The sequence below is a fragment of the Plectrocnemia conspersa genome, unplaced genomic scaffold (genome assembly GCF_051122295.1).
Source record: "Plectrocnemia conspersa isolate PC_06_02 unplaced genomic scaffold, ASM5112229v1 ptg000009l, whole genome shotgun sequence".
Classification (NCBI taxonomy): domain Eukaryota; kingdom Metazoa; phylum Arthropoda; class Insecta; order Trichoptera; family Polycentropodidae; genus Plectrocnemia; species Plectrocnemia conspersa.
The window spans coordinates 12,829,000-12,848,439 of NW_028277173.1; the positions used below are offsets into that span (position 1 = coordinate 12,829,000).

Sequence of the window (19,440 nt, forward strand, 5' to 3'; positions counted from 1 at the left end):
TCTTGATTATATATCATTATTTTTATTGTTGTAGTGGAAGAGAATATGCTAACTTGATCATGGACTGCTGTCAATTGAAAGAGGAAGCTCAAGGTGTTAAGAGAGAAGAAGGTGGCGGAAATCCAGGTGAAGGATCTCCAGATGCTGGAGCGGATCGTTCAGGAGGACGTCCCACATCACCGCGTTCAAGACCGACTGGATCAGACCCTCCGCCTCCACCACCGCCACCTCAACCAGCGCCCTCAGCTCCCCAGCCTCAACCAGCAACACCATCTACCAGAAGAACGAGAAAGCGCAAAGCTCAAAACGAGGAAGAGATAGAGCAATCTCCAGAAGAAACGGATCTATCGTGTAAATCTACAATCTCACCGCCGCCACCAGTGGCGCCTACAAGTCCACAAATCACCCCAGTGCCACCAGAAGAAGTGATCACAGACACAGCTTCTGTCAAAGATTTAGAAAACGCCATGTCTAAGCATTTGCCTTCTTCAGCACTAGGATCAAATAAAACTACTTCGCCACCAAATCATCAACCTACAGATTTTTCTACTGATACGTTATTAAAACAACAACAGCACAAATCGACAATTCAGTGGATAGGCGCTCATCATCAATTAGGAGCTCCGGGTCTTCCAGCTTCAGCTTTGCTAAGACAATTATATGCTAGTAGAGAAAGTGTTATTAGAGCTGCTGGACACGGCCAACCACCTCATCCTCATCCTCATCCCCATGCCCATTCGCATTCAACGGGACCGCTTCCAACGCCTCCTGGTAGTGAAGGTTCGGCTTATGGCGATCAGTTCATAGCTCTACACGCTCAGAAGAACGCAGATTCTTTTCAAAACTTAGTATCAACTTATGGCGGTCCACCTTATGCTATGGAGTACCATTCCGCTATGACTCCACCAGGATCCGTCTCACCTAGAGATAAGCAGCAGCAGCATCCAGGATTCGAAGCACAGTATTCAGAATCTTTGAGACACGGCTACATACCATCTGGAGAGTCTCCAGCTCAGCCGTTACCATTGAAACCTCAAGTTTACTCAGCTTTAGAATACCCCACTCCTTTGGAGCAACCTCAGTTTTACCCGGGAGGGTCAGGATTCCACTTATACCATCCTACTGCCAAAGCAGCGCCTCCGTCGTCCAATTGGTATTCCACAGCGTCATAGTCTCGTATATAGCCTGATGTATTTTATTTTTTATATAGTGTGATTGTTTAAAGTATTAAGTCATTGTACGTTGATGATGTGACATTAAAACGATATTATAAATAATTATTTATTTATAGTGATCGACGGAATAGTTTAGGTTTTTTTTAAATGATACTTTTTCGTTGGAAAAACAAAGTTTTCGTTGTTGTTTAGTATTATTAATATTATTATATTAAATTTAAACCCACTTAATGTTGTTAAACATATTATTTTTTGTGGGTGATGTTGTTGATTTAATTATCGAAAAATAAACATTTTACATTAAATTTTTAAAGGGACTAAACCAAAAATATTTTTCTCGAATACTAAAAATCTTATCCAATCGAATGCCAAATAATCTAAATGTCGACATGTTCATTTTCATATATGTATGTATATTTATTTATGCTCTCTTTATTTATGTATTCGCTCTCTAATATGGTAATAATTAGATACTAAGGGCATACATTGTATATGGCTTTCTACGTATATATTCTGAATGTGTCAAAATCATCTTATTTTGATTTCATACTAGTCTCAATGGAATCATACCTTGCACGACAACAATAAATTGAACCAATAAAACGTCTTTGATTGTAAAATTATCGGTATGAATAACTAGCGATAAGGTTTGTGAGGTATGACGGTATGATAATCAATAAAATAAATTTAATATCAGTAGAAACTTAAATCAATGTTCAAGTTGTGTTGATGAGAAACAAAAGTTCCAACATGATATATTGTACGTTAGTATCGTCCAATTTTTGTGTGCTGTCGTTTGAACGAAACGACCACAAAAAAAGTAAATACATTCCAAATAGTTAAAGATTTTATTTTGTTTGTAAAATATATTTTATGTACTATATAAATAATATCGTAAAAGTTTTCTCAATTGTACATATTAGATTGTGGCATGTGAATATTTTTAATTTTTAATATGACTATTTAATATAAAATACATACAATATTGTTATGGGCATTTTGGTTACAGTATTACATTTTAATGAAAAATAAGTAATCATAATTTATCGACGTTCTTTGTAAGCACTATTAAATATTATATATAACCATAAGTTATTATTATAAATAAAGATGATTCGTGTAAATAATTTTTTAGTGAAACGAACGCTACACAACTTTAAATTGTGTACTTTTTGAATATTATATGTTTTAAATGTAAAGCTTTCTTGTAATATAACGAAAGATGATGAAAACTTATCCATACTATAATATTATTATAACATTCATTTACATACATAGACACAACATAAAACACGTTTCATTTTAACGCACAAAAACACAATACACATATCATTTGATTTGACCAGTTTTTTTTATGTATATATTTATATATATATATATATATATATATATATATATATAAATAATATTAAAGTTGTAACTGTGAATATTTATTTGTAAGTTTTTTTAAACAGTTTGAATGACAGGTATAGACGAAAATTGTGAATGTATCAATATTGTAATTCGTATATATATAAATATTCATAATAAAGAAGTTAGTAATCAATAGAATTTAATTAAATTAATTATATTAAAGCTCTAAATGAGACCGTTCAAGCCATTTTTATTACGCAAACATCCTAAACGATTTGTGTAAGATTTTTTATTTTATATTTCTGGCAATTGATATATTTTATTATTATTTTATAAGATGACGTGCCAAGGATTTTTTTATGTTATAAACATAGAAATACAATACATAGGATGTTATATTTAAGGTCTGTTTCGATGCAATAATAAAAAAATGACTGTGTTCATGAAACGATTTTTTTTTTTCGATAAACCACATACCTGTCATTTTTTTCTACATTCTTTCAAAGGCCAATATTTGTATATTTTTTGTTTTAAGAGATTATTTTAAAGAAATAAACTTATTGTTTAATGAGTTGTTAAATCTTGTATTGTACACCTGCTGTGTTCGATTACTTTTCTAATTCTATTTTATTATTATTATTATTATTATTACTGTATTTTATATTATATTTTGCTCATGCAAAAAACTAAATTAAACAAATTTCTACTGTTTTTATTATTTTTTTCTTTATGTTGAAATGTTGTTTTTATAAGGTATAGAAAAACAAAATTGGATTTACGAAATGATAAGATTAAAAAAAAAACATTAAAATAACCAATCATTGCGTTTTATTATCCTTTATTTTTCATTAATTTTTAGTCTTCAATATTATATTTCTATCACAAAAAAATAATCACAAGCCTACATAAGTAATAAATTATCTAGAAACATATACGCTTAATTAATAAACAATTTTCATTAAATGATGAACGATACAATTCTACTCAATTAATACTTTATAATTTTATTTAATAAAAAAATAAATACATACACATGCGTGGATGTTAAATAAATACATTATACACACATTTGATAGTCTTTCCAAATTTATTGGAATCATTGAGTTGGCATATTTACAATAATTGAGAAGACCTAATCGCCGAGAAAAGGAATGGATTGACAAAAACGAACAGAATTACAAATGTACAAATAACACTGATATGTGGATTTGGAAATTTTCTTAAATTGGTCAAAACTTTATTATTATTTGTTTTATGCATCAAATTGAAAAATTAATCAAATCAAACGTTCCTCTCACATACTTATCCGAATAATTATGTACAAATATAAATAATAACTTATTTTATAAAACATTTATGGAATTCTTCACAAACACTTTAATTGTGTCACATAAATGTAATCTAAATTCTAAGATGAACAAAATATTTACACAGATACACAATAATTTTCAAATATATTTTTTAACGTTCTTGGAATATATTTTTACATTACTAACACTAAGTTTTACAATAATATACTAAATAAACCATTAATAGCATAACTTTTTTCTCTCAACAATTTTAATAATAACTCCAAAAAAATGCTTGTGACTCACCATGTGTAAGCTTGGATAAAACATACGCTATTATCACACATATTTTTTCATATAATATCAACTACAATAATTAAAATATTAATATTCAACACATATTACAATATTATATATTTTTAATATTTTTAATACAATATCAATCTATAACTTTTAATCAAAGTTTATTACTAATCCTAATAATTGTTCATTTGAGATGCGTGGAATAATCTGTCTATGTTGCGTAGCCCTGCTACGAACCCGATTATTATAATATTATATATATACAATATGGATATTTTATTGATAGAATACAACATTGTGTATAATTATTAAACATTATCACATGGATACATACACTTATAAATAAGCTCAGTAATTTTGTTTCTATACATTGTTAAATTTTCAATATTCACATTAATATACAATAAATTGTTTGTCTTTATTTTAGCAATGAATATATGCTAGTTTACATATTTTTAATCAAAGTAAAACATTGTGGAACACAGAATAATGAACACGAATCCAAATAACAGATAATAAGTTAATTAGGAATATATTTTTTTAAAGAATTACTCCATATAAGTTGCTTGAACAGATATACATATATGATCATATTTATTTTGGTTTTGCCATATATTTTCAAACATATATAACTTGTTAATTCAGAACTGTATTTGTCGTATTCACACATAAATTCCATGGTGAAATAGCTATCAGGATAGAACTGAAAAAAATTCACACCAACATTAAATAGGAGTCAACCCTTAGTAACCTATTGGGAAGTGTCCAGAAATGACTGATCGCACGAACGTGTGGAAAGAGATTGATATTGATTAACTCCCATTTTAAAGACATTCTGTTTAAATAATTTTGCTCCTTTAGATTTGAATTTGTTTCCGTATCACAACAGTTTAAAGAGGGAAAAAATATAAGTCTATAGTACGTAAAAAATCCTTTCTGTTTTTCATTTTAAGCCAATATTTTTTATAATTAAAAAAAATGCTAAGAAGATGGTAAAATATAAATAGATTAAGATGAAGTGATTAAAATCATCTGATGAGACAATTAAAAATACATAATTATGTGAATTAAATTTGACAAAAAACTTACTACAAAATAGCTTCAATTTACTATAGCAAAAACATGTATATATGTGCTAAGAAAAATTAAAGTAATTTTATATCAAACATAAAGCATGTTATCAATATTTGTAGCAAAATACTTGTATACAGTGCTTTAAAAGTAAATTACCGTAAAACGCGTCTAATAAATAAGGAATAATATGACAAAATACATATACTCATTGTAATACATAGTAAAAGTAATATTTTATACATATTCAACACGATTCGTTCATATCCAATATTGAGCATATTGTAGCCACAACTTGTTATTGAACAACCAGAGTGAGCAGTATTCTTTTTCCGTTTTTAATATAAATAACACATTCACAGACCGATTATTTTTTAATAAATTTTCACCACCTTCACCGTACCCTAATCCAATGAAAATTTATCACGTTAGCACCTTGCTATTGCAATCCATACGTATAATTTAATATCACACACCACAACTGTACGATTTATTATTGATACAACACGTCAGAACCGATTTCTTATCTGATATGGAAAATGTAATGTATAAACCTATTAAAATCCCACCCTGTCAACGATAATTGATTTCTTCAAATGCAACATATTTTTGTAATACGTTTCTGAAAAATATGTTTGTATTTTTAATCAAAATGATATGTGTGTAGTTAATTATAATTTGTATTCAATCGAGACATTATTTTTAGATCATTCAGGATAAAATTTCACTAAAATAAAAATATTTTTTAAAGTAAATACTGAGCTATTATTAATTCATTACTATACACAATTATCTATCTTTAAAGACAATAAATAACAACTTGACTTCTGTTCTTACTGTCCATGGTTGTCGCAATATCAGTCTCAACCATCAAATAATAATAAAAAAACATGACTAACACATTCTCCATAAAATAGTATGCAATATTTATACTTGAACCTCTAATAACTTTTCAGGACTAGACAGAGATATATTCTCAACAATATATTATATTTTAACGGTCACAGCGAACATCTATGTAACTCGGTATTCTCTCAACAATATAGACATTTCAATGTTGGTACAAAAATATAAAAGAGTTTTAATGATTTATAAATAAAAGGTTTGTGTGTGTGTCTGCTACATTTTTATACGAATTATACAAGAAAGATTATTCATTAATTTAGGGATTTTTTTATCAACTGCAATACTGATTAAAACTTTAAATTTTAAATATAATATTATAGTATAAGTAAACTCTTATATATCATAGAAAAAATGCTGATGGATTATTATATATAGAAAGAAATAGACTACTACACAAAAATGAATCTCTAAGATGACAAAAGAAAGATAAGTTGCTGTAATCAAATAGATGCTTTCAATAGCAAGATATATTAGGAGTTAGAGAAGTTATAATTTTAAATACTTTAGTGCAAGATATTAGACATTTAATTACTATTTCCAATATATACCTCACTGTATTACGAAAGCTACTTATAAAGGATACACATGAAGAAAATAACTGGTGAAATTATAAATCGAAGTCAATCAAAGAGATATAAATTAAATATATTAATAATGCCTATATTTAATATATAATCTTAGATATATGTAACACCTGGTATATCTAGTATGTTCTACTTATAAATAGTAAAATGAGTTACAATAACATTCGCTGTAACTTTTAATAACAATGTACAGCAATTTCACAATTTTAAATACTACAAAGATAGAATAACCCGATATATGTATATGTAAAATACAAGATTATTTCAAATCTATAATTAGTTTTTGACAATAAAGATTTGCTTTTTAGACGGTGATGATTTTATTTACCTACAAATAATATTATCTTATCTTTGTGGCAAAAATCATGCTGTACAGTGTGATTACATATGTACGTAAACATTATACATATAAAATTCAACCTTTGGCATAGAAAATTAATGTATAATTTGGTCGAAATCAAACATTCAAGAATTTATGATACACTGACATAATATTTAGGGATAAAATAATCTTCTCTAAGATTTTACAAAAATAAGGAATATGTATGGGAATTTTCAATAATTGATAGATGAATTCTTTTTGATGTATCCCCAATAATTTTATTTATTAATTATTTATTCTCACATTTTAATTGACAGTGCCTAATGATATGACCATAAATAATATTTTATTTATATTTATAGAAACTAAAATTCCAGTTAGTTAAAAAATTAAATAAACATTTTACAATATGACTTTTGGCACTCTCAAAGAAAAGTAATCAAACCCATACCTTTCTCATGAACAATCGTTCGATTGCTAATTAATTATTAAACAAGACTTTATGAAACGATACATGTCTTTAATAAATACATAGAATCTAAAATAAATATCTAAATCACGATTTTTCTTAAACATACGTATACGTTAACGAAATTAGTGGAAATGATAAGTTGTCTAATTTAAATAAAAAAAAGGATTTAGACTCTCCACAGCAACAGATGATTTGTCGAATCTTCCCTTCCGGCAATTTCGGACACGCTAGCATTTCTGAAATCTTCGTATCCGTCGCCGCCAGAAATCACTAACAATTGTGCACTGCTGTTGGTGTCGTTTGAACTCTTCGGTTTGTTCGGCGAATGTATCGAACGGCGAATGTTTGACTGCTTCTTGTTACTTCCCACGCTCAGAGTCGCTTCGGTGGACGTAGTTGACTCGACGACTGTTAAAAATCTCACATGTCCAGTATGTCCCTGAGGAATGCCTGCAATTTTAAAATTATATGACACACGTTCCTAATAAAAATGCTACATAAATACAATTTTATACGTACCGCATAAAATTGGTGGTGTGGGGGGCCTCGGAGGCGACGCTGGCGCCGTTAGCAAAACGCCAGCACTAGTTCCAACCCATAAAAGCTCTTTACATGCCATTAAAGATGTCACTCTTAAGCATGCTGCTTTATGTTGTCTTATAATATCGTCACATCCTAAAAAAATAAATAAAATGTGTAAATATAGCAAGTTTTGAATACAAAGAATGTCTTTTTTTGGATCATTGAATATTAAAATTAGTGATGTTAATTTAAATATATTATATTATACTGGTATCGTACTAGTTCAATTCAACAAGGACTGTGTAAAAATAGTATAGGTGTAGATTAAGCACAAGATCTCTTTATGGGAGTTTAACCAAGAGACAAATGCGACAGTAGTGGCAATAAAGTTTACCGAAGGGGGAAATTGTTAGTAAAATCAGTGAATAAGATGGTTTCAGAATTTTTCGTCCAGAAAATATAGCCTCGAGAAAGAACCTCAATCTGAAAGAACCCTTAAGTTAGATGAAGATCTATTGTAGAAACCCGTTAAGCAAAATACAATATAACTGTTGAAGAATTGGCAAAGAATCTCCAATTCACCCATTGAAGTTCAATGATTGAACCATTTATCGATACCTAAAAAGCATTAGTGAGATCTCCAAATGGGTGCCACATGAATTGAGCAAAAACAATCTTTAACAAAGAATGAATTGTGTACATCCATAGATGATTAAAATAGTTTGCTTGGGAAATAATATGACATCCACCAAATTTCCTAAACATCGATTAGATTTATTTTTATATATTGTTAGTTTGGGCGAAGAGTATCATAATACAAAATTGATAAATTTTTAGGAGAAACATTTCAAAATTTGCATAATAATAAAACATCCATATTATGCCTTGGATGAATAATAAGAATAAGCGACCCTATGACTTGATGACGTATTTTAGCCAAGTTTAAAACCATTATTAAAATATTAATAATTTCACTCACAATTATCTTCAAACGTTACAAACAGATCTGGGCTTCTCTTATATTATAAATAATTTCTAAATATTATATATATATATATATATATATATATATATATATATATATATATATATATATATATATATATATATATATATATGCAGTGCTCTTCAACCTTTTTACATCCGCGGCCCGGCGAAAATGGGAAAAATATTTCGCGGACCGGCGTCAACCCAAAATAAAAACCAATGCTAGATACAATATTATTTATTTAATCTAATGCTATTAAATTACAATTTTTTGTTAATATGACATTTGCTGCTGCTTTTTTGCAAGCAAATTTGATATTCATGGTTGCAGAGTGTTTTCTGAGAGGCGAAGAGCTGAACTAACATACAATCGATTCCCCTGTTTGGTTTTTATTACTGACATAGATGAAAAAGTCTTTTCACACAAATATGAAGTTGCAAAAACTACCAAGGCTGTGTCGCATCAGTAGGGGATTCCCCGAATCGGGTGAAAGTTTGCACGGACCGGCAATAATTTCTTGCGGACCGGCGCCGGTCCGCGGACCACCAGGTTAAAGACCACTGGTTTAAAGTATTGTGGAAAATCTTAATGTCACTACCTACTATATATATTTGGTGCTACCAATTAAAGGTTTAGCTTGTAAAACAAAAGTGTTTAAAGAAATTACACGTTTGAACCACGAAATTTATGTTTACTGTGGCACAATCCAAGTCCACATACATTGAGCAATATCAACCATACAAAATAGTTAGAGATATATCGAGAGAGGCCTGCAACATTAAGTGGCCTGTGCATCTCAATTTTCACTCGTATCTCATCATCCTAATATCCCATTTCACTATAAATGTATCTGGTCTACTAATCAATATTACTTATTATTGTTATTTATAGAGACTCCACTTCTTACGATGTCAAATAAAACCATTCAATAAAGATCTATGGTCTTCAACACTTTTTCAAAACTGTATATCAAACGTTATTTAATATTTTTTCACCTTTATGTTTCCCTTCTGTTTGAGTCTTAAGCGCTGTATTGAATTATCATATATAACTATATAAATACATAACTCAAATTTTGCAATGTAATGCTTTCTGTAGTCTGTCAAATATATGATTAGTACTAAATTCCACTGCTGGAAATGAAATCCAGTACCTTAAGATCATTAGACCAGCGCTCTATAGATTTTGATATTTATATTTACAAACCTGCAAGCATTTTAGTAACAGCTGGGGCAATGTTCAACTCTGTAAGCATCTCTTTTGTGTTTGCATGATAACATTTCAATATAGCAGTATTGTGAAGAGCTACCCAAATGCCCAATCCGGATATAGCCATGTGGCTAATGGGTTTAGATGGATCACCACTAACTTGAAACGTTTCTTCAACCTAAAAAGTGTGTTGATAATAAATAAAATACTAGAACATTTGTATATTTAAAATAAAACAGAAATAAATCAAACCTGTACAGATGATGGATTGATTATTTTAATATGAGTGTGCTGAGCACACCATAATTTACCACCGGATAATAAGAGTTTTGTCACCGGTGAAGAAACTGAGCCAACGCTAAGATTCATATGTTCATTCCATGTTCCTGAAAAATGTTTATAATTACATTTACCTGTATGTATTTATATATATTAAAATCTCACAATACATAAAGTGTGATTTGGAAATTGCTACAAAAATATATAATGAACTATTTTTATATTAAATTTATTCATTTTAATTCAATTTTAAAAGAAAATTGATGAAACATGAATATATTTATATTTATTTTTATAGCAATATTTTTATATCATCTTCACTTACCATTATCTCTGACGTATACTACAATATCACCATTTGCTAATGATACAAATACTTTATTCTCATAATATCTATAAAAATTGTAGTTGTAGTAAAAATGAATATGTTTTACTAAAAATAAATAAAACACATTATACATACACAATGCAATGTACTCCCGATGCATGTTGAATCTTTACTTTATTCTTCTTGATTCTAATATTATCTGAACAGTTATATACGTGTATACATCCGTCCTCGGTACCGAGCCACATTGTGGGCTGATTACAATTGTTTGTTTCGTCGATGGATTGTTTAGGAGATGGTGTGCCTAACGAGATTAAAACGACATTAGATCTACATATATAAGTTAAATAATACAAATGAAATGTATGAAATAATGCTAAATGAAACGTACTGCTTGTAATACCCATAGCAGTTTTATCAACGTTTGGGTTAGAGCTAGATTTCATCACTGGATTTATGGAAATATTAGTAGTGTTATTGGCACCTGTGAATTTAGGTATGCTTGTTTGAATTTGTGAGTTGTTTTGGTTCGGAGCACTCGTGTTATTATCGTTTAGGTTTTCAGCCGATGAACCTTCCTCGTCTTCATCACTCGAGGAGGAACTAAAATATTAAAAAAAATTATAATACAAATTGTATATAGATTCTAAATGTAACATAAATATTACCTTTCTAATCTAATATTTTGACTTCCTTCATCTGTGTCTTGTATTGATATACTAATGCCGGCTTTGCTATTTGAAAAGTTTTGCCTATTTAAGCTGAAATAATAGTAAAGTTTTATTGTTATGAAACAGAAGACTTTATTTGCTTTTGGATTTAAAGAAGGAAATATATGAGAGTAAATCAATAAGAAAAGCAATTTATTTATTACTAAAAATAAAATATATAAATATTTCTCAACATGTCTATTTGATTTGCGGTTTGTACTTAAAAAAATTAATATTATTTATTAATAATTGAAATGTTTTCATAAAGAAGAAAAGCAAACCACTTTTCAATTTACATTATAAGGAGTGAAAGTTTGCAGTATAGATATACAATAAAACTCCATTAAGTAGAACACGGTAATTCGATTTTAGAAAATTTCGGTCTCTTGGTTAAATTAATGTAATTGCTTCCATGAACGGTGGAGTTAGTCTGAAAGGTGTCGTTGCGAAGTGCCTTCAAATGAAGTTACATCCAGTTGGAGAGAATATTATTGCAGTAGTATTTTTTCAATATCCATTATATTATGATATAATGATTAGAAATGCTAAAAAGATACAATTTCATAAGATTTATACAATAGATTCGGCTACATTTTGTTCCCAGTAACCTATCATTGCGATATAAAACTGACCATGATAAAATTATTATTCTCATTATTCTCAGCCAACTCTAATCACATTCAATGACTGTCTTGTGACATATTTATTATTATGAAGAAGGCTATGCGAATAGGGTGTTAAGCCTGCTTAAAGCAAAAGTAATATCGTCAGGAATTAATAGGATTCTGGAAATAAACACATCCCGACTTTTAATATGTCAGTCAGGCTCATTTAATATGTGTTGAAACTTTTTTTGGTGGATCAAAATTCTTCAGCAGCATAATAGGGCCAACATCTATGAGGGTTGTATAGTTACCCACTTAGATTCAGGGAATTTAAGAACTCAACTGGATAACTAGTAATCATCTATTGAATTAAGAAATCAGTTTCATTGACATTTACATTGATTGATGTAAGTATTACTCTTTTTTAACTATTCATTGTTAGTGCTTATGTTTTAGTTAATCTAAGAATGTAACACTTGAGATGAATCTACTTTGTTCAGTGCATCCGATTGTAATCGGTAAGCCGAGTAATGAACAAGTATCACTCACAAGTCACAATCAGTCATTTTATGTCATCAGTTCGGACTGCATCTCTTATCAAATACTAATTACCCTATATTGCCATTTGAATGGCATAAACTAAAATATATTTTTTTGCATAAAACTTTTCAGCTAAATGTAGTCATAAAGGTGGGGGTATGAGAAATTTTATTGTATGTAACTAGTAATACATTGTTAGAATAACCAAAATGTAGACAATTATTTAAATTAAATTTCGAAAATAAATTATCAAAGACAAACGGATATTAGGAATCTATAATATACATTGTAATTTAAATAACTATAGTCTATTTATTTTCAAGAGTCAGTGCGCAATAACATCATTTAACGCGTAATCAAAATGTGCTCTTAAATTTCTGCCCTGCGATTGGTCGTTCGCCGTAAGATCAATCGATTTATTGAGAACGACTAATCACAGGGCAAAAATTTAAGAGCACATTTTGATTACGCGTTAAATGATGTTATTGCACACAGACTCTTGAAAATATATAGACTATAGTATCTACATACATCTTTTTTGACCTATAAATTCTCAGCAAAACAGTTAAAACTTTCAAATCTTAGAGTTTCATTTAAGTGAGACAGACTAACAAAAAGACAAGGTTTAAGAATTATAATATTTTTAGAAGATGGTGTATGCTAACTATAGTAAGTATTATTTAGGAAGCTTCACAAATAAATTGCCATAACTTTATGATTAACGCTCGTACATAACAAAGGTTTACTTACGTTGTAAGCGTAATCTCACTTGAAGATATTTTATTTGGTGGAGGTGGTGGAATGCATGCTACACATAAAATACGTGCATTACAAACTCCGTTACAAGAAGTGACCTGTGGCTCTGGTTGCAACGTTAACACACAAACTTGTCCCACATAACCATCACTATTACATACCTGTGAATAGAATAATACATAACATATATATTTATAAGCATAGCAATTGAAAATATATAACTGCAATACTCACCCATACATCCCTAGTTAGATTCGGTCCGATTGCTAAAGTTGGTGCCGCGCATGTGAATTGTAAGCCAGCTCTAGTTTTCCTAATAGGAACCGAGCTAATAAATTCTGGAGCTGGTCTTTTATCGTCTGATAATGCTAAAATATAATTAAATTAACTATATGTATCCAATAAGATTTATTGAAGTATTGAGTAAAAATATATACCCATTTTCTGCTTTGTTTCATTGAATATTTCCTCCCAAGACGTGCGTTTTTCAGGTTTTGAGAATATAACAGACAGATTTTCTATTCCATTGCTGAAATGAAGTACATATTAATATCGATATTAATTTATCAGATTAAGTATAAAACAAAAATTGAGTTTACGAGGTATTGAGTGAAAGATCCAAGCAAGATAATTGTGCATCACTACTTTGACGTTCCGACAGTTGTCTTTCTAGAGAAGTGATCATTTCTCTCACTAAGTCTTCTAGAGCCGCACGTCCTCCGTGCAAATTAGCAGCTAATTCTGCTATCTGTGTTAACGTATTAACGTCCTCTGTTAAAGTTTCCATTTCACTCATGATTCGACGGAGATTTTCATCTTTGGCTGGAATATAAAATAAATAAGCTACAGTCTATCGTTAAAATTCCCCTGTAGTTGATGATATTGTACCTTTTAATATTTCTAAATCATCTAAAGATATCCTCATTAGTAATTTGTACTTATTGGCTTCGAGCGTACTAGCTAAACTCCCTGGACATGATCTACAAAATATAATTTATTATATCTATTGTACAGTAAAATTGTATGGTTCAGTAATAGAAAGCTTACAATGCAGAAGGTTTTCTTATTGTACCAGTCCGTCTTTTAATACTTGTAATCAGAAGGAGATCAGAAAATAGGAATAATGCTCTCTCTTTGGTAGCACCGGCTCCGGATGGCATGCTCACAGTATCGTGGCGTAGGAATGATCTTTCAGTAGAAACTAAATTAGCTAATCCCTCAACTATAGACTCTAACTCTTTCAATATTTGCTGCTGTTGTTCCAACTCCAAACTTTCCCTCTCTGTGCAGTTTATTTTAAGGAGCAGCTCATGAATTTCTTTTTGTGCTTCGATTAACATCTGATGGTCCGGATGCGATGGTTCTGAAAATGATTATGTAAAATGGTTATTATTTAATTTGAAATTATATTATTTTTTAACTATCTACCTGTGTGTTTAATCAGTCTTTGTATGAGCAACTCGTAGCGTGGAAACTTCTGAACGGGCTTTATGAGCAAGTTGTCTAACGATAATTTTCCTTTGTGCTCTCTGGCCATCGCTTCTAAAAACCTAGCGAAAGCCGGCCTGGCCGCCGATGTTGCTTTGATTGTTTCTTTTGCCTTCTTCCAGTTGTTGATGAAAGATGTATATGTTTCCATTACGGACGGCTTCGCAAACTAATGGGAGCGAAAACAATATTTAAAAATAACAAATTGAAATAAAATATATGTATGCACATTTACTCACCACATTGATGAAAACATCTCCGACTTTTTGTTTGACGTCCCATGTTTCCAGTCTTCGCCTAAGCTCGTCGAGAAATACTTCGTGCAATGTCAAAATCGCTGGCACTTGATAAAATATTTCGTCGACTAACGCGGCGTCTACCAGTCCCACGTTTTCTGGACTTTTGAGAGGTTGTAAATATTTCTGTGAAAAAAATGTAAACATTGCATTTAAGCTTAAACATATAATTATATTTAGCACTATCTACCATTACATAGTTCAATATTATATTTATTATTAATTGTTCCTAAGTCAGTATACAAATATCATCATAATACAATTGACATATGTATATGTATATTGATAACCTTAAGTGTAAATTTATTAACGCCATTTTTCTCTTACTATTCTGATATATACGCTATAAAAATCGTACGTCTCTAAAATAGCAACTAATCGCAAAAAGCTTCTTAATTGTACAACTCAATTGTCACTAAACGAAACAATACAAAATTACTAACAAAAAATGTTTTGCCGCTTATCAGAAAAGAAAATGTACGTTGAAAAAAGTTTTACTTAATTTTATTAAATTAAACTTTAGTTGTATTATCACGCAGTTATTGTAGTACATGTAGTTTTCAAGACCTTATTTTGGTCTTAGTTAAAGGTTAAGATTTCTCAGACGTTTTCACAATTGGGGTAATTTAAATTTATTATAACAAAACAATTTTGAACTAGGCTTAGATTTCAGGACTATAATACAACCGTTCATTTTTATGGTAATGAATATCCAAAAAATATTCTTCATATTAACATCAAACAAAGTAGATCATATATTGTATATATATGTATATACATAATCATATATCGAAACTCTTAATTAGGCTAACGCCACTTTTTATTGACTATTAAATAAATTGTCTTGATGTCTTTCCCAAATATGTGTTTTTTTATTTTGTATTTAAAAATGTAATGAAAAATCGAGAATTTAGCAGGACAATAATTTTTTACTCTATACTTTTTAAGATAAGATTCATGTGTAAACATGCGAACTGATTTCAGCTCGATTTTTTGAAAGGGGACTAGCTTTTTAATATAATATTTGCAGTTTGTGAAAAAGTAGAAAATTTTTACGATTTTTTTATTGAATTTTTAATAAAGAATTACTGATAAAAAAAGAATGCAAAAATTTCTATCATAATCAATAACAAAAATGCTATATAAAACGAATTTTGGATATTTGTTTCAAAGCAAAGCAAAAATGTTGAAATTTGTTTTAGCTTGTCGGAAATGTCCAAAAATAAAATCGACTATCTAAAAATAAGACTTTATTGAACAAAACAACGATACATCTGAAACCAGCCTAAAATTGAATATGTATAGATAGAATAGAAATTAAATCAGCCTAAAATTATATAAATATTTACAAATAATTTAATATACACAATACATGTACAGCAAATCAACGCCATGTACACAGCGTACTTTACCGAATAACAACCGTTTTGGTTTCCCTCAAAATCTTGCAATATTAAATTTCGCAAATGGACTCTCGTTTGTGCTTACATACATACGTACGCGCGTTATTTTAGACGACTATAAATAAGAAGCGTATTTCGGTCAAATCGTCGGTTTTCAGACTTGGAGAATACACACACATTATACAAATAGTATAATATTATATATTATTATAATATCTACTCTAACGTTAGAGGCTAAGGTCGCTTTGAACGTAATGCCGTTAAATAGCCGATTCAGCGACGTGTTAAAACAGTTACAAGAACGAACAGCTTTATTTATATATCGGTTTAATTATACAAAACGACGGATTTATATTTGGTCGAAATATGCTGCGTTTGATCTGTGCTTGACTCTGTCTCTTTCGGATTTTCTATTATATATTATAGGCGCCACTGAGCTTTTGCAGCAAGGTTATGTTTTTTTCGGTTTAGCGAAGGTCGTTGAGATGATGAAGGTCAATTCCGAATATATAAAAATATTTTAAAGCTTTATCTTATATTTAATACAATTATTTTTTAAATATATTTCATTGCAATATTATTAAGAATATGTAACTTATATCGAGTGTTCTATAATCACTTAAAACACAATTATTATTATAAACCTGAAAACAAAGATAAGTATAAAATTACACGGTCGTGGGTATGTGTATAAACAAATTTTCTTTAAAAATCGCTTAGTGTTATGAAATACATAAGAAAATAACCGCGTCATAACACGCGAGTATCATTGAAAATGACGAGTTATACAATCGGAAAACCTGTCCACGTTGAATATGTTGGAAAAGCGCCAGCGGTTATGGTTATGGGCTCTGAAGATGTTTAGTGACCCGCCTGTCAGAAAAATCTAAATTCACAAACTGATAAGCATGTTTTAAAAAATATTTACTATCAACATTTATATGTTGATTAAAGGGATGAAAAAAAATATCTGTCTATATTATATCTTAAACTATATTTCTTAATCTTACGAATAAATTCAGTTAAGTAATAATAATATTAAAATATCAAATATGTATTGGTAAAGAGTTTATTACGCAATTATCTATTGTAATGAAATTTTGCATATTTAAAAAATTGTGCATGAAAACTAGTACATTGTTATACGAATTTATGTATTTTTTAAGATATTCAGCTTATTTTTACACTTTATTTTTACTAAATCAGATACTATTAGAGACACCAATAATAATAATTTGTTTATATTTGTATTGGAATATTTTGAACTTTTTAAATGCTAAAATCCAACCAAGATGCTCTAAAAATACAGTTGTGTATTATTTTTTAAGTTCTTGTGTATCACAACAACGCAGGTAGTCATTTTTATCTTCGATGTACCGCTGCATTATATACAGCTTAATTATTTTTGTTCATAAATATTTGAGAGAAAGAAGTACAAAACATACTCTACTGATAAAGCTATTTGTTAACAATTTGTGGTTTTTTCGTGTAGCCTTGTATTTTTACATTGATCTCAATGACTTTTTATAAATTCATAAAATGTGTCTACTCCTGTATCCCTTCTACACAAGCTACTAGAACGATTATAACATATACATATACATATGTATATAATAGTATAAAATTATCTTAAGACGCGGTTGTAAACGCGATTGGTTTTTAGAGCTACATATTTTAACTTTCTAAGACTGCAAATGCAGTTTTGAAAAGGTGAATTTCGCATTTTACTTTAAGCTGATATTTTCCGTAAAAATATAAAGATACAATTAACCACATAGCGTAAAAATTTTTAGTGTTTGAAATAGTTTAACCATTACCTGATATTAGTATAAAAACACCAGCTAAAAAAATCACTTCTTTTTCAAGAAAATTTCTAGGTACATTTTTGATATTTTCTATTCATCTCCTTTCTTAATTACGTTTTTTAATCCTGCTTGAAATTTGCCTTCACATTTTATCTGTTTTTAATTCTGTGACCAGAAACATAAAAATCATATCATTTTATAAGCCTCACATTTAGTTATGCCTGCACTACACTCTCTGAAAGTTGGGCAAGGTTGGGCAAGGACGGAGAATATAGTGGGTTACTTCGGTCGAGTTCGGTTCTGCCCACTCTAAAATTTCTCGGAAGTTGTCCGAGGTTACCGAGAACGGGAGGTAAAGTGGAGGTAATTTAGTCTACTTGGCCAGCTTCGAGCGCTTCCGAACATTGTCGGCAAAAGGACCGAAGTCGGAGCTGCTCTTTCGAGCGCGAGCGGTGAGATACTTCCCCTTTCACTATCTGGCATGTTAAGTGACGAGAGTGAGAGAGATATTGATATAGTGTTTCGCAAACTGAAATAGAACGAGTAACTCGGTTCAATTTCAGTATGCGCGTAGGCGTCCTATGGTCAACACGCATGTCGAGCGCTGCATCGTGGTCACGTGGTCAAGTTATATTACCACATGCTTATCGGGGACTTCAACAGACTCTTACTGACATCTTTGAATATTTTAGGGCACCAAAAGGGATTAATTATATTTTTGATAGTATATTCTTTTAACAAATATTGTTCTTATATATTTTTTCATATAAAATTAAATAATTAGTGGTACTTGATTTTGTTAAAAAAATCGTTTCGAATATCTTTATGTATTTTCCTAGATCGGTTTATATAAATGTGACACCATAACGAATTATTATTTAGAATCGATGGCGACAAATTTAAAAATAACCACAGATGTGGTGTTCGTATTCTGAAGTGTCATTTTTATGCCTTATGGCATTTTTCAAAAGCCGACAAAGATTTTGCGTAAATTGAATATTCACGACCGAAAAGTTTTCACTGATATTGTATTGGT

General features: G+C 29.8%; 2 protein-coding genes across 15 annotated transcripts in view; one reads left to right on the forward strand and one right to left on the reverse strand.

The window, feature by feature from the left end:
* The window catches only part of trh (PAS domain-containing protein trachealess), a 221,874-nt gene extending 219,861 nt beyond the window's left edge, over positions 1–2,013 (forward strand). For 4 of the 5 annotated variants that reach the window (XM_088191700.1, XM_088191701.1, XM_088191702.1 and 1 more), the window contains one exon: positions 35–1,466. In XM_088191700.1, the coding sequence (XP_088047826.1) occupies positions 35–1,172 (1,138 nt within the window). In that variant the 3' untranslated portion in view covers positions 1,173–1,466. Of the gene's footprint in view, positions 1–34 lie in introns of all 5 variants that reach the window. The other variant, XM_088191705.1, reaches the window with a different exon arrangement.
* A 4,969-nt stretch (positions 2,014–6,982) lies between these two features.
* Positions 6,983–19,440, reverse strand: part of LOC148231944 (rho guanine nucleotide exchange factor 17) — an 80,316-nt gene continuing 67,858 nt past the window's right edge. For 5 of the 10 annotated variants that reach the window (XM_088191694.1, XM_088191693.1, XM_088191692.1 and 2 more), the window contains 16 exons: positions 15,140–15,322; positions 14,841–15,069; positions 14,460–14,775; positions 14,301–14,392; positions 14,012–14,234; positions 13,850–13,941; positions 13,647–13,780; positions 13,407–13,573; positions 11,470–11,562; positions 11,193–11,404; positions 10,937–11,105; positions 10,799–10,866; positions 10,447–10,580; positions 10,192–10,372; positions 7,995–8,150; positions 7,256–7,925 (listed from right to left, as the gene is read on the reverse strand). In XM_088191694.1, coding sequence (XP_088047820.1) covers positions 7,642–7,925; positions 7,995–8,150; positions 10,192–10,372; positions 10,447–10,580; positions 10,799–10,866; positions 10,937–11,105; positions 11,193–11,404; positions 11,470–11,562; positions 13,407–13,573; positions 13,647–13,780; positions 13,850–13,941; positions 14,012–14,234; positions 14,301–14,392; positions 14,460–14,775; positions 14,841–15,069; positions 15,140–15,322 — 2,733 coding nt within the window. In that variant the 3' untranslated portion in view covers positions 7,256–7,641. Of the gene's footprint in view, positions 7,926–7,994; positions 8,151–10,191; positions 10,373–10,446; positions 10,581–10,798; positions 10,867–10,936; positions 11,106–11,192; positions 11,405–11,469; positions 11,563–13,406; positions 13,574–13,646; positions 13,781–13,849; positions 13,942–14,011; positions 14,256–14,300; positions 14,393–14,459; positions 14,776–14,840; positions 15,070–15,139; positions 15,323–19,440 lie in introns of all 10 variants that reach the window. The other 5 variants (XM_088191697.1, XM_088191696.1, XM_088191695.1 and 2 more) reach the window with 2 other exon arrangements.